The sequence below is a fragment of the Penaeus monodon genome, chromosome 1, assembly GCF_015228065.2.
Source record: "Penaeus monodon isolate SGIC_2016 chromosome 1, NSTDA_Pmon_1, whole genome shotgun sequence".
Lineage (NCBI taxonomy): Eukaryota > Metazoa > Arthropoda > Malacostraca > Decapoda > Penaeidae > Penaeus > Penaeus monodon.
This window is the reverse complement of record NC_051386.1, coordinates 8,190,027-8,203,822: the sequence shown is the minus strand read 5'-3', so window position 1 is coordinate 8,203,822 and position 13,796 is coordinate 8,190,027. Positions and strand designations below refer to the sequence as shown.

Below are 13,796 nucleotides of genomic sequence, written 5' to 3'. Positions count from 1 at the left end.
CTGCACACAGTGAGTTTAGTTTATTAATTGTATTTACACATAGATGGTTCCATAACTGCTTAGTCATTTGAATTTTGGTAATATTTTATGCCATATTGCTATTAGCATTATTAATAACACTTTAATCACTATAATGTCAACAATAATAACTATGTATCATATAATCAGGGGGGGGGGGGGAGGGGGGGGGGCCAAGGGAAAAAGGGGGGGTACGAGGACTACCAATTGACTTCTTGGTAGCTGAGCACTTGCGGAGCTACCATTGTGTAGATACACTTCACAAAACTATACTACAGTGCACATTACACTTTCCCATTGGCAATAGGTTAACTTCACCAAATCTTCTCATAACTTAAATAACACTTTTTGTGAAAAATCTGTCAAGGCACAAAATAGTATCATCTATATAGTTATATATATAAATTGTAAATTTATACCGACAGTCTCTGGTTATCTATTTAATTTGCAAAGCTAATAACATTTTACTCTAACATTTGAAAATTTACATATGTAATTTTTCACTAAACTGAAAGATTTAACTTTTTATCTACAAAATAGAACTGTAGCATCAACAGTTACAAACAAACTTTATGACCAGTTATATATTATTTTCAAAAAATATAAAATTTGGGTCATTTTAGATAAAATATCTTCTAAAACAACGTCTTTATTAGTAAAGATTTGATTAAATAACTCATTTTCAACATAATTTGCAGCCTATACAAAGACACACAATCATTAAAGCTTAATTCAGATTGCAGATAGAAAAGCTGCATCTATCACACCTTTCTTATCATTACTTGAAACAACGGAATCAAGAAGAAATACAGCACACAGTTCCTACTTATGCATTCTTGGAATTCATAAATGGGAATGATTGATTCCACAAGTCACATGTATGATTTTGAACGTGTAAAAAACATGTTTTGCATTCTTGAATCACTCAATTTAATTCATACATTCATAATAAATCCTCTTCATTAGTAATGCATGTCACAATCACTGATGTTTGGGTACACTATCTCTAACACTGAGTTTAACTTCTATTTTCTTCTCCTTTTACACACATGATGATGTTGCACGAGTACAAACTCCACTGTTGAGGCAAATGTACACAGTAGCAGAGACAATGAGACTCAGTTCAGTTTCAGGATTCATATTTAGACTGACAGGTACTTCTGTCACATCTTGTAGTTGGCCCTGAGATGATGGTAAAGTGATATGCTGATCTGTAAGACAAGAATGCTTAGATTAATAGGAGCAAGAAATTCATACTAATGTTGTTCTTAAAGAAGTAATATAAATAAACCAAAAAAGTAAGACAACAAAAGGGATAAACCTGTAATAGATTCTGAGAGGATAATCCAAAAGACTTATAGACAGCATACAGCTTTACAAACACTCAAAAAGACAAAAAAGGGAGAAAAAAAGTCCACTCACTAGTTGTTGTTATGGTCCACTTATTAGGAGCACCTTTGTTAAGTTCAGCACCCTCAGGAAGGGCTAATACTAGTCTGAGGACAACCTCCGTCTCAAGACCTACAGGGACCATCTTCACCACTTCCTCCAGAGCAGACTTTGGGTCTATCACATCTTGACTTGAGCTGTCTGCCTCATCAGTCAGTCTTACTTGTAACTGGAAACAACAAATGTACCAATTTTTTGTACAGCCTTTAATAAAAATAAAACCCAGTTGGAAAGAATATGGGGAATTATTTTGGGCACTACAAAAATAATCAATTCTGTCACACAATAAAATTCATTTTTTACGATTTCTCCGCAGCACAAATAATTTATTTTTTGGGGAAGGGTGCTAATATTTTCTTTTTATCTAAGTCTAACAGCTTCTTGGCTAAAAACAAGAATAATAATAACATTTTGGGCCAAATACCTACCTGTTTACTAAATTTTTCCTTTAGAGCCGCACCTTAAAACATGGTTTTTTGGGGTCAGCAATGTATAAACTTGAGCCATCTTCACTTGCACAGAGCCCTCCTGGCTCATTGAACTGTGGGAAAATATACATAAAAATATACATCAAATTGCAAAACCTTGATTGCTTCAAACTAACCCTTATCTAAATATCATATAAAAACAAACACACACACGACAAAAACACCAACACAAACACACACCACACACACCACCACACAACACAGACAGACAGACAGACAGACAGACAGACAGACAGACAACAGAACACACACACACACACACACACACACACACACACACACACACACACACACACACACACACACACACACACACACACACACACACACACACAATTATATATATAAATATATATATAAATAATATATATATATATATATATATATATATATATATATATATATATATATATATACATATATATACATATACATATACATACATATACATACATACTATACATACATTCATACATATATATATATATTAATATATCATATATATATATATATATATATACTATAATATTATAAATAATATATATATAGATATAATATTATATATACTAATATATATCATATATATATAATATATTATACATATAATATATACTATATATATATAATACATATAATATATACATTATAAACAATATAATAACAATTATATATATATAACATATATATTATACATATATACTATATATAATATATATATCATAACATATATATATATATATATATATATACATATATATATATATATATATATATACATATATATATATATACATACACATCATACAAATTAGAACACACTCATGAGAATTAATAACAATCTGTTTCATAATCTAATTTTACTTCACTACAAAGCTACTATCAAGTTACCAACAAAATCATATACCATAATAAGAGAAATATACCTTTTCTTCATTTGATCCACTTGAAATGGTTGTTACGATGTAGGATTTACCAGAGGGTTTCAAAACTTTGATCTGAAATACACCAAGCAATATTCAACAAAACATAATCAAAAAGTATAAAATAAAATACCTCACGTCTTTAAGTATAACCATAATGTAGTCTTTAGTTTAGTCTGACCTAATATATTATCAATATACATACCATATTATTCTATTTAGTGTCTTTGTACAAATAGACGGACTCACTTTGTGGTTATAAGAATCTGTAACATAAATAAATTCTCCAACAGCTGCAACACCTAGGGGATGCTGCAGCTTTGCATCAATGCCCTTCCCATCAACGTCACCATATGCAAACAAATCCTGAAAAAGAATTCCCAAAATTATCTCTTCCTGAAATATCAATAGGATGAAGAGAGCTATAAAATTAATGAAAATATCAACAAAATAATCAAAGGAAAATGTAATCTAATTCAACTCAGTATATTTCCAGCTCCTATTTTCAGTATAATCTAAACATTATACATTCATAAAAAAATAAATCAAAGAGAACTTAAGATTGTACTAATACTTACAAGCGGATCTCTTGCACCACCAACAACAGCTTTTACTGCGCCATTTGTCAAACTGAACATCCGAACAGATGAGCTCTCTGCATCTGCAATGTATAATGCTCGATCCCCTTGGTGCACTCCAACACATATTCCCGATGGTTGTGCAAAGCCCGCTCGGCTTGGATATGTAGTGTTGCGGTTTTCCTCAGCACCACTTCCAGCAAGCCTCAACACTGTTCCATTCTTGTATGAGCTGGAGCAGTAAGAATATAGCATAAATCAGACATTGGTTCTGTATGTAACTAATAAGGAAAGGATAAAAATGTATAATGTATAATGTGTATGTGTATATGTATGTATGTATGTATGTATGTATGTATGTATGTATACATATATGTATATGTGAATACATATGTGTATGTGTGTATGTGTGTGTGTATATGTGTGTGCGTATATATGTGTGTGCGTATATGTGTGCGTATATGTGTGTGCGTATATATGTGTGCGTATATATGTGTGTATATATATATATATGTGTGTGTATATATATGTGTGTGTGTGTATATATATATATATATATATATATATATATATATATGTGTGTGTGTGTGTGTGTGTGTGTGTGTGTGTGTGTGTGTGTGTGTGTGTGTGTGTGTGTGTGTGTGTGTGTGTGTGTGTGTGTGTGTGTGTGTGTGTGTGTGTGTTTGTTTTTGTGTTTCTATATTCATATTTGTATATATATTTCTATATTTATATCTATATTCATATATATTTATAAATATATATCTATATATTTACATTTACATATCTATATTCACATTTTTCTTTTATATTGACATATTCATGTTTCTATATACATATATTTATATTCATACATCTATATTCATAACTCTATATTTATAAATCTGTATTCATATATCTATATCTATATATCTACATTTATACTAAACTTACCAAATTTTCACTTATATCCAGGACGAAGGTGAAGTTCCATTTATCAATAAAACACCAATATATATGATGAGAAGTCATAAAACTTACCAAGTTTCAGGCACTGATGTCCTTGCTAGGCTACTTCTACTTGGAGGCAGAGGCACCCGTGGAGCTGCTCCTGGTGGAGGCGGAGGTGGAGCCGCTCCTGGTGGAGGTGGAGGTGCAGCTGGTCCTGGTGGAGGCGGAGGTGGAGCTGAAGAGCCTGTAGAAAGAGGTGGTGGTGGAGCTGGTCGTACTGGGGACAGAGGCGGTGGAAGTCCTAAAGGTGGTGGAGGGCCTGGAGGTGGTGGAGGAGATGGTGCAGATGTTGGGGGTGGTGGGGCAGGCCGGACAGGTGGTGAAGGGGGTGGTGCTGCTGCTGGACCTGGAGGAGGAGGTAGTGGAGGGTTTGGTCCTGGTGGGGGTGGGGGTGGGGAAGGTAGTGATCCGCTTGGAGGGGGGGGAGGCAGTGGTGCACCTCCTGTGAGTGTTGCTGATGGTGCTGGTGGTGGCAAGTGGTTGCACAGTTGCTGATGATGAATTCTGACTGCAATGAAGAAAAAAATCAAACATCTACACCAATGAAGAAAAAAAAATCAAACATCTAAACATACTCTTGATGGGGAAAAAAAAAATTATACAAAACAAACAGCTTTTGTTATTTGCTTTCTAAACTCACCCTTCCTTAAGCCAATCCCCATCAGCCAGAAATATGCCCCAGATCTGATGTGTCCCAGCCATGGCCACTAAAAGTAAGTTATCAACTGCATCCTCTGCCTGACCGACACTTTTGCTCAAGCAGAGATCCCATGGAGATGATATGGCCTGAAGATATAAAGAGCAAAATGAAAATTTCAAGGGACACTCCTGCGTACCAAATATGGAGTATAAATCTACTGCACACAATATTTCATTATAGAAAAAACTAGAGAAACAGAACATATCTGTTTCTATTTGCATGTGTATATGTATATGTACTATAATAAGCCTGTTAATATAAATATTTATGTTTCAAAAAGAGAAAGGAGTACCAAAAGAAATTCACCTGCTTAGGTCCCTGTAAACCTCCTTCCAAGTCAGTTCCTTGCTTGCCAGTGCCAGCAATTGTGTTTACTTCTTCCGTGTTTAAATCCACCTATGTCAAATAAAGTTCCAGTACAAAATTGTGATAGGAAACAGGAGAGAGAGAAAAGAAAAAGGAGAAGAGGAAAAAAATATTCTTCATATTCTTCCTAAACATGCTAGTGTCTATTCTGCATCATTATCATCCAAAATACTTCCATAACAAAGTAACATTTGTAAAGAAAAAATAAATATGTATAGAAAAGAGAGAGAGAGAGAGAGAGAGAGAGAGAGAGAGAGAGAGAGAGAGAAGAGGAAAGAGAGAAAGAGAGAAAGGAGAGAGAGAGGAAGAGAGAGAAGAGGAGAGAGAAGAGAGAGAGAGAGAGAGAGAGAGAGAGGAGAGGAGAGAGAGAGACGAGAGAGAGAGAAGAGAAAGAGAAAGAGAAAGAAGAGAGAAGAAGTGAGGGAGAAGAGAGAGAGGGAGGGGAGAAAAGAGAAGAAGAGGGAGAAAGAGAAGAGAAAAGAGAGAGAGAATAGGAAAGAGAGAGGAGAGAGAAAGAGAGAAAGAGAGAGATAGAGAAAGAAAGAGGAGAGAGAAAGGAGAGAAAGAGAGAGAAATGAAAAGAAGAAAAGAGAGAAAAAGAAGAGAGAGAAAAAGAAGAGAGAGGAAAGGAGAGAGAGGAAGAAAAGGGGAAGGGGGAAGGAAGATGAGAGAGAAAAGAAGAGAGGGGAGAGGAAAAATTGAAAAGAAAGGGGAAAAGGAGAGGAAGGAAAAAAAAGGGGAAAAAAGGGGGGAGAGGAAAAGAAGAGAGAGAGGGGGAAAAGGAAAAGGAAAAAGAGAAGGAGACCCCAAAGAGAAAAAGGAGGAAAAAAGGAGAAGAGGAGAAGAAGAAAAAGAGAGAGAAGGGGGAAAAAAAGAAGAGAAAGAGGAGAAGAGGGGGAAAGAGGAGGGGGGGGAAGAGGAGAGGGGAAGAAAAAGGAAGAGAACCCAAGAAGAGAGGAAAAAGGGGGAAGAGAGAGAGAAGAAAAAAAGGGGGAAGAGAGGGGAAAAAGGGAAGAGGGGGAAAAGGAAAAAAAGGGGAAAAAAAAGGAGAGAGAGAAGAAAAAAGAAAAGGAGGAGGAGAAATAGAGAGAGGAGAGAGAGAGGAGAAAAAGGGAGAGAGGAAAAAAGGGGAGAGAAAGGAAGGACCGGAGGAAGAGAAAAAGAGAGAGAGGGAAAAGAAAAGAAGGAGAAAAAAAGGGGAAAAGAAAAGGGGGGAAAAAGAGAAAAAAAAAGGGAAGGAGGGAAGAGGAAGAGAGAAAAAAGGGGAGAGAAAAAAGGGAGAGAAAAGGGAAGAAGAGAGAAAAAGAAGAGAGAAGAGAGAAGACAGAGAGAGAGAAAAGGGAAGAAGAAAGAGAGAGAAAGAGAGAAAGGAAAAAGAGAAGACGGGGAAGAAGAGAGAGAGAGAGGGGGAAAAGAGAGAAAAAAGGAAGAAGAAGAGAGGGGGAAAAAAGGGGAGAAGAAGGAGAGAAGGAAAGAGAGGGGAGAGAAGAGAGAGAGAAAACAAGAGAGAGAGAGAGAAAAGGGGGAAAAGTGGGAAGACGAGAGGGGAAAGGGGGGTGAAAAGGAAAAAGAGAAAGAAAGGGGAGGAGAGAAAAAGGAGAGAGAGAAAAAGAGAGAAAGAGAGAAAGAGAGAAAGAGAGATGTGGAGGAGCGGTTGCCTGAGAAAGAGAGAAAGAGAGACAGATAGAGAGAGAGAGACGAGAGAGAGAGAGAGAGAGAGAGAGAGAGAGAGAGAGAGAGAGAGAGAGAGAGAGAGAGAGAGAGAGAGAGAGAATCCTCACCTTCCTTATTGCATGGTTTTCCGTGTCAGCTACAAATATAACATTTGATGAATGGTAAACCACCCCCTGAGGATTGTTGAAGCTTGCACAGGTGAATGTTCCATCTGCCATCCCTTGTTCTCCAGATCCTACAACTTTCTGCAAGTAATTTATTTGAATTTAAAAAACAAAAAATCTACATGAATAATTTTCAGTCACTGAATATCATGTACAACAATGTCTACAGAAAAAATGTTGTGAAAAAATAAAGACCTAATACATTGCATAGCTCTATTACGCTACTGAATTCCTTTTGCAACAAATGACATTGTAAGCCAGTCCATTTTTATCTGAACAAGAGGGATTTTATAAAGCTTTAGTATATCTATCATGAGTGTATCACGTATCATACACATCAGATGAGACACCTTCTACATTTAACAGTTCTAATCCACTAGTATATAACAAAACAAAACATTTACACTTGCTTTCAATCTGAACAGACTACAATATCAAACTCCAAATATAATTCTTTCATTAATAAAATATATGAAAACAGCTGACTTGTAATTCATATTAACATCTCAGTATCTCCAAATTAGAAATCGTAAGTTCTTTAGGTCATCTTCTAAAATGTGTCTTGTCTAAACTAAACTAATTCTAAGATATACCTAAAACATTTTCATCGCACAGAGGCAACACAAGACTGGGACATAAATTCATAATCTACTTATATATCAAGGTACCTCAGGGTGTATTTTCTTATGGAAATTAATCAATAAATGAAGGTTACTAAAGGGATTAATTAATAAAATTGCAAAATACATCCTGAATGCGGAATCACTACTACATTAGTGATACTGTTAAAAAAGCAAACCATATGATACCCTAAACCCTTTTTACTTATATTTTCATAAAATCCTCAATTTTTACTGAAAACACCACTAAATGATCAGCCAGTATCATATTATAATGAGCTCAGCACTATTACTGCAGAAACTTAACTACCTTGGCTATAAAATCCTTTAAGTTTTCATCTTCTAAAAATTATTAGATAGGGCTATTATAACAGTATGAATACTATGCCATTGATCTATTAATAAAAAAACGATTTGAATCTACTGACCTCAGTACTGGATTTGCCAGAAGAAAAAAAAACAATGACTGTTATGTTTTAAACTGATAGCAATTACTGTGTTTTTAGGGGAACTGTAAGTTTACCATAAAAGCAAGAAAGATAGAAAGCAAAGTGGAGCTCACAGAGTCCCAGAAACAGCTTTGTATGGAAGGCTGATGACATGAGGTGAGCAAACCCCCAATGTAGGTTCCCCATTCAGATGATGTTACTCTTTGGCCTTCCTTCTGTAGGATTTTGTCATTTCTTTGCAACAAGCATGCAGTTTCATGAAAGACCAAAAGAGTAATAAAGGACATTTCAAGATTCCCAAGAAGGCAAAGATAGGAAAGTCTACTAAATCTTTCAAACTAAACCTTTCTGCTCAGACCTGGAAAAAAAAAACACCAAAATATACATACCTTTATATTACCCATCCTATCAGTCAACAAAATCCTATTGTGTCCAGTATCTGAAATGATAAGTCCACCAGGATATGTTGCAACTTTTCCAGGGTAATGCAGCACCGAACCAGTTGCTGCACAATGAGCTGTTGGAGCTAGAGGTACTGGTAACTTGGATAAACTTCTGTAAAAATGTAAAAACAGAGGTCATTTTCATCTTCAAAAATGCTGAAATATTAAGTAAATACAATTAATACATATAGCCTTTCCTTTTTGTCTTACTTCAATTTACTCACAGCTGTTCTTTAAAAGGATCCCTTATAACCTCATCACGTACCCTAAGGCATTGCCTGAGGGAGAACGGGATGTGTAATGCTATGACTGCTATTGTTTTGTATAAAGGGAGAATTTTAGCACATAAATCTTTTGTCTGCCATACATGGAAGATCCCATGCACCAATATGACATTCTCTTGGTGTTGATGTGGACCTGTAAGTAACCTTCACAATTGTTTATGAAGTCCATCTCTTTGTGTAAATTACTCAGATTAACATTTGGCGGTTTGCCAGTTTGACTGTTTTGAAACATGACAAAAATAAGGGAAGCACTGAAGCCGTGGAGGCAGCAGCATTGCATATCACTGCATACAACCTCTTATTTCATAAAAATAAGATTTGCGAAAATGAGTGATTTTTTATTACATCCTTCAATAAAACCACATTCAATCTTTTACAGTGTAAAATACCTTATCTATTGAAATGGACTCTAATGTACATAATTTGGCTACTACAGGTTCAATCTAGCATCAATGAATATGCAAAAACATTAAAATCAAGATTTGCATATAAGTGATATATAAAAAAAGAAAAAAATCATATCATTTTGATGGTGCAGCATGGTAAGTGCTACACACCAACTATATCTGAAAAAAGCCCCAGAGGCAAGTGCATAGTACTTGGATTGGAGGCCAAGTGAACCCCATATTCTCCTGGAGACTATAGGTTAAGAGCAATATTTGCACATTTCTACTTTTTTCAAATACAGTGAGGATATAAAAAATATATATATATTTCCTTCCCTGAAAGCTTACAATCTTATTTTTAATCTTCTTTTTCAAAGACCTGTATATGCATTTTATATTTGTTTAACAATAAGGCAAAAGTCTTACATCCAAATATTGTACCAGATTAAACATACAAATATCTTAAATCCAAATTTTGCACAAAATTCATCCATGCACTATCATCAAACAACAATATTACTTCCTGATCATGAAATGCATTTTTGTAACACATTCCAACAATAGCAAAGAACATATCATACCCATTGCTGGAAAAATATTCCACCATGCAGTCCACATACAACTGGAGACGTTCTCTGTGGCCTTCTCCCACAAGTATAAACATTGGATGACCATTGGGATCTGGAAAGCAGAATTACCTTTGCATAATACCCAGTTAACAGAAAAAATTATACTAGATTTTGCATAATTTATTATACTATATTGTTTCTGAATGATAATTAGGGCATAAAGTTAACAAAAATTATACATATCTACAAACAGCTATTCTTTTGGGAGAAGTACTGATCACTCTGTATGTCTACATACTCAAGCATACAGATTTTCTAAAAGGTGTGAAAAATTATTTACCTAATATAAGAAGCGTTGGCCAACAAGCTATGCCAAGCTGAGTCCACATCTTTGCTTCGGAATCGTTCACCACAGGATGATGGATATGGTACCTCTCAATGGCTGCCAAGATATTTGCTGATACGCGCTCATTCTCAAATTTTGCGGAATGGACACCAACCTAAAATAAAAATTTTAAATCCTAATTTCACAGGAAAACTTGATACCTCATAGATACATTATAGTATGCATCCAACATATAAAGATTAATCAATAATTTTTTTTTTCTAATAATAAAGACAAGTATCATAATTTCCCATGCAGTCTGATGCAATTATGCAAATCTTCAGCTTCTAATTATGCAAATATTCAGCTTCAAAATTAAAATCCTTCCTCCCCACCCAACACTTGGATATGGTATGGGTATTTGGAAATAGGGGAGAAACATTCTTTATGATATACATTTAATTTCTGCCTAATGTGAAAATGTAAACTAAATGATTTTGCTATAGTTTACTCAACCACATGGCATACTGTGCAGAGCAATTATAGTTGCCTTAACACCATTTAGTACTACAGCAGAAGGTTAAGAAACATCTACATATATTCTTGCAGAATATCCCTTATTTGATGAAAAACCTCTTAGGTCCATCATCAATATGGGAGGGTGGGTGGGTGGGTGAGTGAGTGCATGTATCTAAATATACATTATTCATGTGTGAGTGAGTGAGTGAGTGAGTGAGTGAGTGAGTGATGTGTGTGTGTGTGTGTGTGTGTGTGTGTGTGTGTGTGTGTGTGTGTGTGTGTGTGTGTGTGAGTGAGTGAGTGAGTGAGTGAGTGAGTGAGTGAGTGAGTGAGTGAGTGAGTGAGAGTGTGCATATAATTATTTTTTCTAACTTCTTATACCAATATTCAAACTAATGTAATTAACTAACACTATACTGATTATTATACAAAGCAGCTGGTTTAGCTGAGAATTTTTTATTACAATACATTTAGTCTTAATATGGCAAAAACTCAAATTTCAAAAGATAAAATTTAGTAGCAACAGACAGTAATCAAGGAAAACATAACCAAATAAGCATATTATTCATTGCAAACCTTTAGAGATGCTGAAACATAACCTATTCTTACCACAAGAACCTCCCCTTGCTCTGGAGGATGCCGTTCTTCTAAGGCCTCAAGATCGGGCAAGATGTGCATGCAGTTAATACAGCAGTAAGTAAAAAAGTCAAGGACAGAGATGCGGCCTTTGAGATCCTGCGCGTGGGTCAGAGCTCTCGATACGTTGAACCATTCCAATCCTGAAAGGTGATGAAAGAATTATTAAAAATTCTTTGCAACAGATACTAGAATTAATATAAAAATTATTGTTACAAATGATTATAGTGTAAAACAGATATGAAATACAATTACTGATAAGAAAAAAATCACATATTTAACAAATCTATCTATGCCTATCTAATCATTTATATCTATTTACCTCTCTCTTTCTTCATATATGAAAGCCTTTTAGTATATTATGTCCAAGAAAAACAAATGATCAAAGATAAAGTCCAAGAAACAAAATACATGAAAAAGGAAACACCTTCAGTAACAACAAAGACACCAAATAAAGAATTATTTTTTTTAACTATGAGAATATGCAGTTCTACAACAGAGCTATTCCCTAAATTCACTAGTATTTCAAAATATATACCTGAAATTTTTTTTACATAATATCAACCTACTACAATTCCTTATTCCAAATGTGGTATTAGTATTGGTATTTATCAAACATGATGAAAAACATTAATGAAGATACTGCCGTTCAATCATTATTTTGAAATTGCGTACTGGCAACCCGTGACTGTAGCCACGCCCAGTTATCTACGGTTTCACATTTTATTTCAACATGAAAATGGAATCCATTGCTTTTAGGTGTTTCTTAGGGTATAGTTTCAGTAGCACAGAGTCTGTAGTGGACAGAATAATAAAAAATAAAAATACTTTTCATCTATGGTACTTACTTGGCAAGTTAATAATAAGAAAGTTGTGGAACATGTAATACTTTGTTATATACTTTCATAATGGCTGCATTAAGAAATTCTAATGAAAATGAAAAATACACTCACTGATACATGAAACAATCTGTGCAGGCCAAGAACATCAAAAATTACAAAAACAGGTTGCGATAATTGCTGCGCAGAGAGTAAGTCCATGGCGATTGGTTAGGGGTGTGGGGGCAGAGCTTGTAATAAGGAAAAACATAGCCTAGGTGGAGGTCTGGGGATAGAGCCCCTTGGTTAAGAAAGTTTTTGGCTCATACGTCGATGTTTGTGGCTTTCCAGTAACTGGAGTAATAGGGGTGTGGTCACTTCGTAAACAATTACCAGTACTTTCATTAATATCATCTGCAACCGAAAACAACTACAGAATCATGCATATTACACCATGCCTAACTGAACCCAGATAACCTGGGATATTAACTCGGAAACAAAACAACCATCACCTTTCTTAGAATCCAAACCTACTTACAAAAGAAAGAAAGAAAGAAGAAATAATAATTAAAAAAAAAAAACACACACACCTTAAAACCACTCATACCCACAACATAAACATCCCTTAAAAAAACACACACACGCAACGAAACACCGACCCCGGACACTCACCGGCCTCAAAATCCACCATAGGAATCCTCACACCTTCATAATTCCGAACGTGCTCGGTCACAATGGCCCTCCTCTCTTCAACGTCCTCTGCCTCTTCCAATCTCGCTGCTAAATCTATGCAAACGAGGGTTAATTCGCTGATATTCCCGGCCCTGTCTTCCATGGTGTCTTCAGCCGCCGGACGCCCCTTCGCTCATTGTTTTCAAAACGCCGTGACGTGTGTCGTGCGCCGCCCCACGGGCTGAAGGAATCGGGATAAAGCGGGATAAATCGGGATACGGGTCAAGGGAATCGGGATAAATCGGGATACGGGGCAAGGGAATCGGGATAAAGCGGGATAAATCGGGATACGGGGGTAAACGAGATAAATCGAGTTACGGGTTCGAAACGGGATGGGTAGGGGATAAATGAATCGAGATAAATCGGGATAGGAGATAAATGAATCGAGATAAATCGGGTTACGGGGTCAAGAAATCGGGATAAATCGGGATACGGGACAAGGGAATCGGGATAAATCGGGATACGGGGCAAGGGAATCGGGATAAATCGGGTTACGGGGTAAAGAAATCGGGATAAATGAATCGGATTTAATCGGGATAAGGGATAAATAAATCGAGTAAATCGGGATACGGATTAAATAATTCGGGATAAATCTGGATCCGCGATAAAGGTTTCAGGATAAATCGGGATACGGGATAAATAAATCGGGATAAATCTCTTAAGATAAC

The 13,796-nt window shown here is 35.7% G+C and overlaps 2 protein-coding genes across 2 annotated transcripts; both read right to left on the bottom strand.

The window, feature by feature from the left end:
• Positions 1-567: 567 nt before the first annotated feature.
• LOC119575914 lies at positions 568-1,763 on the bottom strand. The gene is made up of 4 exons (XM_037923450.1): positions 1,752-1,763; positions 1,441-1,636; positions 1,059-1,229; positions 568-583 (listed from the first exon to the last, which is right to left on the bottom strand). Exons 1-3 carry the CDS (start codon positions 1,761-1,763, stop codon positions 1,060-1,062), a joined length of 378 nt encoding a protein of 125 aa, XP_037779378.1. The 3' UTR covers positions 568-583; position 1,059.
• Positions 1,764-1,915: 152 nt separating this feature from the next.
• LOC119575904 (NHL repeat-containing protein 2-like) lies at positions 1,916-13,296 on the bottom strand. The gene is made up of 12 exons (XM_037923444.1): positions 13,069-13,296; positions 11,552-11,721; positions 10,439-10,598; positions 10,111-10,210; positions 8,806-8,971; positions 7,291-7,428; positions 5,450-5,539; positions 5,084-5,229; positions 3,454-3,685; positions 3,125-3,241; positions 2,879-2,950; positions 1,916-2,008 (listed from the first exon to the last, which is right to left on the bottom strand). Exons 1-12 carry the CDS (start codon positions 13,229-13,231, stop codon positions 1,916-1,918), a joined length of 1,647 nt encoding a protein of 548 aa, XP_037779372.1. The 5' UTR covers positions 13,232-13,296.
• Between the last annotated feature and the right edge of the window lie 500 nt (positions 13,297-13,796).

What these genes read in the sequence shown, in the direction of transcription:
- LOC119575904 (XM_037923444.1), bottom strand. Translation starts at nt 13,231, where the DNA reads ATGGAAGACAGGGCCGGGAATATCAGCGAATTAACCCTCGTTTGCATA. An exon ending in GCCAACGCTTCTTATATTAG is followed by an intron (nt 10,211 to 10,438) that starts GTAAATAATTTT and finishes TCTGCTTTCCAG; the next exon opens with ATCCCAATGGTCATCCAATG. An exon ending in GTTTACAGGGACCTAAGCAG is followed by an intron (nt 5,230 to 5,449) that starts GTGAATTTCTTT and finishes TTATATCTTCAG; the next exon opens with GCCATATCATCTCCATGGGA.
- LOC119575914 (XM_037923450.1), bottom strand. An exon ending in GTGGACCATAACAACAACTA is followed by an intron (nt 1,230 to 1,440) that starts GTGAGTGGACTT and finishes CTTGTCTTACAG; the next exon opens with ATCAGCATATCACTTTACCA.